General features: G+C 45.1%; 1 protein-coding gene across 1 annotated transcript; it reads left to right on the top strand.

Moving 5' to 3' along the window:
* Window positions 1-62: 62 nt before the first annotated feature.
* On the top strand, window positions 63-7,371 carry LOC144503148 (LIM/homeobox protein Lhx5). Its single transcript, XM_078227658.1, has 5 exons — window positions 63-232; window positions 2,033-2,256; window positions 3,021-3,298; window positions 4,025-4,190; window positions 6,986-7,371. The coding sequence occupies exons 1-5, from the start codon at window positions 63-65 to the stop codon at window positions 7,369-7,371; spliced, it is 1,224 nt and encodes a 407-aa protein (XP_078083784.1).
* The last annotated feature ends 842 nt before the right edge of the window (window positions 7,372-8,213 follow it).

The following is an 8,213-nucleotide window of genomic DNA, read 5'->3' on the forward strand; positions in this document are numbered from 1 at the left end:
AGTCACTTGAAGTCACGCTTTTTTTTCCAAAGGAAAAGATTGTGTCCCTGAAGCAAACCACGATGGTGCACTGTGCTGGTTGCGAGAGGCCTATTTTAGATAGATTCCTCCTCAACGTTCTGGACAGAGCCTGGCACATCAAGTGCGTCCAATGTTGTGAATGCAAGTGCAACTTGACTGAAAAATGCTTTTCCAGAGAAGGGAAGCTTTACTGTAAAAACGATTTCTTCAGGTGAGTTCGACCGAATCGTCTTAAAGCGACAGGGGAACCTTTTAAACGCCACGCATAATTGTATTTCTAGTTAGCACATCGGGTAACATGAAACCCACCAGACCGGGGACACAGTCTGCCCCCCCCCCCCCCCCGAATGTGTTTCGCCCAATTCGCACCACATTGCACCCATTATCGAACTGAGTTTGACTAACTCTTAAAATATCATTTAAAGCCTATACTTAAATAATATCAGCAAACCAAAAACCCCAATGAAACACACTTGACTTTTGATCCTCGGACGGGCCTACAAAGGGCTTAGTCGGGGCCGTAGAACTTTAAATGACATTTTTGAGTGCTCCACGCAATAGCCCAGATTGTTTTGGCCCGGGGAATTATAACACCGCAATTTGCGATATAAATCCATCCAGCTAAACATTCCTTCCCAGCCAGCCTGGTGGGAACGCTCACTGGATCTGATTATTTCCGGGTTCCACACAACCATCCCGTGCGCCTTCCAATACACACACAGCCAACACGGAGGACATTTAAACGGGGAACTTCAGGTACACTCCAAGCTCCAGTGTGACCTGTTCACAACCGCAATGGTGCATGTCGAAACTTTGGAAACTTTTAGAAGGTTTTAGGCAGCGTCAGTTAAGAGGAAGTTCGCTCCAACTAAGTGAAATATCAAAAGGTGTATGATATGATATTCTTATTTTTTCTGTAAATGGTTGACATAACACTAATTTTTTTTTAAAAAATGAACACAAACTGCAGGTGTCTGGAAATCACACTTTGGTGTCTAGGCCTTATCAACGTGCCCTTCGGTAGGAAAAATGGGACATTCCCTTTCTGGCTCCTTCCAAATTGCAAACAACGCTTGTTCTAAGGTGTCTAATGCAGCAACATGTTACACGTATCTAATGGTTCTGTTAAGCTGCAAATGAACCAATTACACCTCGCGGATAAGACAAAGATGACTTATGATCCCTAATCCTTTTACTAAATCAACGTCATTGTAATAAATATCGGTCACCACGGCAGCTGTGCTTTTTGAGGATTCAGGGATAGTGTCGGGCCATGCCTGACTTCCAGCCTCCGACAAATAGAGGTTGGAGGCGTTGGCCTCTCTCAACTCTTGTCCCGGAATCCCCTGCATTTTTTTGCCGACTTAAAATATCAATCATTGAAAAAGAACAAACTTTCGCCCAAGTTAAATATCAGAGAACTATGTTCATGTATATCTTCTAATATCTTACTTTCTTCAGTCAATAACTATGTGGTGCGTGCTTCTCTGTATATTGCATCCGCCTTGTGCAATCATCTCTCAGGGCAATGGTCATTTTGATATTCTGACTTTATATTGTAATGTTGTCATTATGAAATATTTCGTGATTCATTCACACTTACGGCTTGCTACCGTGTTTCCATTCTCTATTAATTCTAATGAGTATTAGAATCTATTCATAATTCAAAAGGAGCTTTTTTTTTGTTCTTCAAATAAGGACAGGAGGATACACTCACAACAAGCATTAAACGGTGAGGTGCAAGTGAAGACAATTTAAATGCAAATGAGAGCCCTCTTCAAGTCTTCTTGAAACCCATTTTATTCATCACAGAAGGAATAAACTGGCCCGTTGCTGAAGACACTTTATTCGCCTCCCACAAGCGAAGCAGCGCTGTCAGTTTCCAAGAACTGTTTATAATTATTAGGTCCTCGTGACTGTCCTAATTACACAATTTTCTCAATGAGACGGTAAAGGCTTATTTAATTATGGAGGTGATATATATTTACATGGCGCCCATTTCTGTTTCCAGGCGGTTCGGTACGAAATGTGCGGGATGTTGTCAAGGTATCTCTCCCAGTGACCTCGTCAGAAAAGCAAGAAATAAAGTCTTTCACTTAAATTGCTTTACTTGTATGGTTTGCAATAAGCAACTGTCGACCGGGGAGGAACTATATATTATCGACGAAAATAAATTTGTGTGCAAAGAAGACTATTTGAGCACCAACAGTTTAAAAGACACCAACTTAAATTCAGGTAAGGCCCGAACTTGTATCAACACCTATTGTTAAAGCCGCTGCAAGAGCGGTGCTTCTCCCCTCCCCCCGGTTCTTTCTTTCTAATGAGGCGTCACTGACTTAAAACGCCTCGATACATTTCCCCACTTAGTCTCTCTTTTCTAGGTCTGTGCAATGGGAAACCTTATACAATATTCCAGCATTCTTTTTCGAGGGAATGCTCAAATCCCATATACTTTGACCACATGCCGCGCGTTATTTACAACATTATTTACAACAGGATTTTGAGATTATTTCTTGTATTGGGGTGCTATGTATTGGAAAGACCTCTCGCGGTTTCCATCTGCACCCGGCGTTGGTATAAAGTCAAAATCGATGACTACACTATTTTACACAGTATCTTTTCCTGGGAGTTCTAACCCGCATGAAATTGCAACTGCATGGCATGAAAAAAAATACACCGGTAGAATAGTTCGTTCAAATTGAAATAGCCCCTCAAAGCTTTTTAATGGAAACTTTAAAAAAAAATGAAAACATTAAACACGTGTTTCGGGGAAGCGCATCTGTTCGCATCCAATTGGAGATATGTTCAAAGTTGTGGCTAATGACTTGGATTATTACGCTGTGCTTGTTGGAAAGTCATCTCCCTTCCGGGGTAACACTGGCCCCGGCGTTACCTGGCGTGTCCTTGCTCGGCTGGGAGTGGGGTGTCAATAGCAGCAGCTTTGACGGACGCCTGCGCCTGATAGGGTTAATTTTTAAAAAGCCGTTTATGTCTTTCAGTCTCTTCGTGTACAGATCGGAGTTTATCGCCCGACATCCAAGATCAGAATCTGGACGATACAAAAGAAACGGACAATTCCACCTCGTCAGACAAAGAGACGCAGAATAATGAGAACGAGGAACAGAGCATGGGCACCAAGCGGAGAGGACCCCGGACCACCATTAAAGCCAAGCAGTTAGAAACACTAAAAGCCGCTTTCGCCGCTACCCCGAAGCCCACCCGACACATAAGGGAGCAACTTGCTCAGGAAACAGGCCTCAACATGCGGGTTATTCAGGTACCGCCACGCCGTTGCTTATTCGGCCCTGAACCATGTTATCTGGATTCAGTAATCATCACTCTCTAAGAGAAAAAAAATGTTTTTAAACGCTTCAGATGTGTAAGCAAAGAGGCAGATATTTCGAATCGAATATACTTTGTTGAAAATGTTGGTTTATGGGAGGAACACTGAATCCACAAAGTAGTTTGCGTTTCATTTTATCCCGGGACGGTCTTTCAAGCATTCAGATTAAACTTGAAATGTCTAACTCAGTCGTGCCCTGGCACCGCTCAGGGAGTTCGGGTACTAGATAAGCACAATGCCAATATGTTCAATGCCCGGGCTCACTCCATGCACACACTGATGCTTTTGTTTTTACCCATAACATTCACACTTAAGGCTCCTCCCCCCACCCCCCCCCCCCCCCCGATCCTCAATCAGAATGATCAGAGAATTTTAACAATCAAACTTTATTTCTGATTAAACAAAATTGGACATATAAATATGTATATAAGGTTATGGCTGTATCCCGATGTTGGCGAAATCTCGGTTGAATGTTAAATTATTGCCCGCAGCGTCAATTTTCGACACATAATGGGAAGGTATTGGTTTAATCAACAGACACAAAGAATGAGGTTTGCCTAGGTTGTCCTATTTTCCCCATTCCTTACATGGGTAGTAGGTGTTATTAGAGGCACTTGCTGTATTTCCATTAAAGAACGGCCCATTGTTTTTTCCTGGCAGGTCTGGTTTCAGAACAGAAGATCTAAGGAGAGGCGGATGAAGCAGTTGAGTGCTCTAGGTGCAAGGAGGCACGCTTTCTTCCGAAGTCCCAGGCGCATGCGTCCTTTGGGAGGGCGCCTGGACGAATCGGAAATGATGGCTTCTGCTCCCTACAATTACTATGGAGGTAACTTCCACAACAGTCAACTTCCAAAAATATCAAAGAGTTTATCCGCTGTTAACAGGCAGTGTCCGGAATGGGACACTCCGTATCGCCAGTGCTGTAATCTCCCCATTTTCCTCTTATTCGCCCCCCCCCCCCCACCCCGCCTTTGTTTCATTGGGATTTGGAATTTGTGTGTCACCTCTCGGCGTTAAATTGCCACAACATACCAGCATCCCTCCCGGTGTCCTTTCCAATCAGCAGGTCCAGGTTAGGGCATAAAGCGCACTTTTTGTAACTGAATGGCAAAGGAAGCTCCTGATTTTCTATCTGCTAGTTTACCCAGAGATTCGCTGAGTAGAGTTGTCTCCTCTCTCAGGACCTTATTCCGTGTTCAACAGCATTAATGCCGACAAGGCTCAAAGAGTTTGAGCCCCTTTGTTACAAAATGTCATCGTTTTTTAAGCTTTAAAAAGACTTGGGAGAAGGGGAGTTTGGATATGCCTGTGTTACTTTGCATGGCGTGTATGTCCCTAAACCACCCCCTTTCCCCAGACACATTTCCTTTAACTCCTGTGCTATTATCTAGATGTTTCACTCGAATCTTTAAGCGGAACGATCGTTTTCTGGGTGTGTTTTTTCTCTCTCGCGCGAACGGTGGCCAGAGCTGAGGCTGAGAGTTCATTTGCTAAACCGCCTCGGTTACGTTCGGGCGATCCGAGTGGTCCAAGGTGCTCGGTTGCTATGACTTTCTCACTTGTTTTGTGGCATCTGCACGGGTATTATTGAGTGAATGATCGCAGCCTGTTGAGCTCTTTAATCCGCCCCTCTCCCCCCGCCCCCCCCCCCCCCTCCTCACCGCCCCTGTAAGAGATTCCGCTCCAGCGCTAGCCAAGTTGCGCCCGATAAAGCAATGCATTGTGATGAAGCTGTCTTTTTGAAGAGAAGTCTAGCCCATTCAGCGGGCACTTTCTCTTGTGTTTCCGCGAACAAAGCTACAGCTGCAGTCTTTTGTCGGATATTCACCCAGGATTTGTTCCAATTACCTCGAACTCTTGGAGCATATGGAGGGTCACTCGCTGAACGCCACGACTCTGCTCCTTGCCGCTTGCTGCAGCCTTCTGCTCCCCTCCCATTTAAAACAGCTCCCTTCATCAAATTAACATATTTCACATTTTTTTAGCGAATTAAAAATAACATTCTAAGTATACGCCACCCGTACCCACGTGTAGAGGTTTCCAAATGTACCCACCCCTGTTAAATACAGTAGGAATATGAGATAATATTTGACTCCAGTCGCGTTAAATTTCCATCGCTTTATAGTTTAACATACAAATCCAAATGTGATACCAGTATACTGAATCACACATTATAATTCGTCTCCCGTTGCTGAATTGTGTAAGTGTTAAGAATCCTTTGGATAGAAATGTGTCACTCATGTTAATCTGGAAACTTATTACCACGCGCCAACACCCAGTAGAACTTACAGATAAGGAATTACTTTGAATCACTTTTTAGCTAGCAAGAAAATTATTGACACTCCTATAAAATAAAAGTACTCATCAGAAGTAGGCACTATTTATCTATTAATTTGGGTATAAATGGGCTGTACCTTTTGCGGAATATCACGAATTGCGGTTGTAAGACCAACAAAGGATTCGTAGCAACAGGTTTCAAAAATCAGTTCTGCAGCTTCCCATTATTGTGCTCTTGTACACATTTGGAATCTATGGCATCATATCTTACCCGTTCATGTACAAATTTTAGATTTTATTGGTATGCAGGCAGTGATACAGATTTTTCATCAAAACAACATTTCGCTTCAACCAGTCAAGGTTTTGTTGCAAAGTTGATTGAAGTCAGTCATCCAACCAGGAAACAGTCAATGGGCTGCTGGCGTTCACTTTCCCGCCTTTTGCTGTTGACCATTAATAATAATAATCGGCCCTTCTAAAACTATGCATTCAGATACAGCTAACGTTACGTGCTTGAGTGTTTTTGCCGTCCAAACATTTAAAAAAACACAAACTTTAATTTGTAACCGGGAAATCAATGGATTTCCATTTCCCATCAGGTCACTCACATTAATTACCAATTGGTGAATAATAGTAAATCACATGTTAGCTCTTGTGTGACAATCGGGCCTGGAGAGCGAAGAGCCTGATGATAAAATCAAGAAGATGTTGCCTTTTAACAATGGTCGCGAAAGCATGTCGTGCACAAATTGTGTGTACACCGTGGAGTTCACACGATTTGGCCCGGCATTTGATACATCGACCAAAAATGGGAAATTAAAAGTCCGGAGCAAAGTTCCCGAACAAGTCAGTGTCATTCCTCAGAGCTGCGTTCGCTAGTTACAGCATTAGTTTGACACTCCTTCCTGAGTGTGCGGTCGATGGGATTTACTTGTAGCGATGGGGCAACAGGTTCCTCACTGGAGAACTCAGTCAGGCCATTTTTATGGTAATATTTTAAACTGAATGCATTTCTTTCATCACATTTCTGTACTTTTTTGGATCATTAATAACGGTGTTGATTTGATTTCTTATTGTCACATGTATTGGTATACAATGAAAAATATTGTTTCTTGCACGCTATACAAAGCATACCGTACATAGAGAGGGAAAGGAGAGAGTGCAGAATGTCATAATTCGTCTCCAGTATACTGAATCATAGCTAGGATGTAGAGAAAGATCACTTAATGTGAGGTAGGAACATTCAAAAGTCTGATGGCAGTTTCAAGAACGATTAGGCAGAATGAATGAAACTGGAATCGAACTGCAAGGCTAAACACACTTTTCTCTTTTCATCCCACGCAGATTATCAGGGAGACTACTACGGCCCAGCGGCAAACTATGACTTTTTCCCGCACGGTCCACCGTCCTCTCAAGCACATTCGCCGGCGGACTCCGGCTACATGCAGTCCTCAGGACCTGGGGGGACCTCACTCGGAGTACTTGAACCCCCTTTACCCGGCCACCATCCTCCCACTATCGGTGGCAGCGAAAACCAAAGGTACACGGACATGATTTCCCACCCTGACACCCCGAGTCCTGAGCCAGGGATAACCGGCCCGCTGCACCCGATCCCGGGCGAAGTGTTCAGCGGAGGACCCAGCCCGCCCTTCTCAATGTCCAGCAACAGTGGCTACAGCGGGCCGCTCTCACATCCGAGCCAGGAGCTGAATGAGACTGCGGTCTGGTGAGGGGGATGTTGGGTGTGGGGAGGAGGGGGGGGGGGGGGGGAGTGGAGAAGGAGATGTGGGGAGGGGGCGATGCGGGGGGTGGGGGAGGATTCCACTCAGCTCAGGCAACAGGGGAATGACTATATGATCACTGCGGCTCTGGCATTCAAGTTATTGAACTGTCATCTCTCTCTCCAAATACATTGCGCCCCCTCCCAGGAGGAGCAGTGACGAGGTGGGTGTGTGGGGATGGGGGAGAGCACCCCCTCCCTCCCCTGCCCCCTACGCAGAGCCTCCCACTCAACCTCACCCTCCGTCCTCCTCTCCCACACATAGCCTCCAACTCAACCCCACCCTCCCTCCTTCTCTCCCACTCAACCCTTCCCTTCCTTCTCCTCCTCCCACCCAAGTGACCTCATTGACAGGGGTCGGGAGGAGGAAGTTGGCACTGCGCAGGCTCCGCGAATGGTGGCACATCCGGTGGGGGAGGGGCCCACCGCAGGGGTCTCTGGGAGAGGCATTGCCTGCTGGGAAAGCAGGAGTTGCCACTTTTGCACCGCCCCCCGCCACCCCCCCCCCCCCCCCCCGTAAGAGTGGGCAGAAGGCACTGGCTATGAATAGAGTTCCTGGTTTTGTTGTTAATGTGAATAAAGATCGTTTTAGTTTCAACTCACCATTCATCCGACAATCCATTGTTTCCATCAGTCATAGGAAATCTGGCATCGATGATGACAATCACTTTGAGTGCTTTGGATAGTTAGTTCCCATCCCACAATCTTGGAGTTCCCTACGTGACACCTTTTTAAATTTCTTTAATTAACTGTAAAATTGTCACCATTGATGTTTAAGAAAAAAAAGTAAAC

This window comes from Mustelus asterias, chromosome 13, assembly GCF_964213995.1.
Source record: "Mustelus asterias chromosome 13, sMusAst1.hap1.1, whole genome shotgun sequence".
Lineage (NCBI taxonomy): Eukaryota > Metazoa > Chordata > Chondrichthyes > Carcharhiniformes > Triakidae > Mustelus > Mustelus asterias.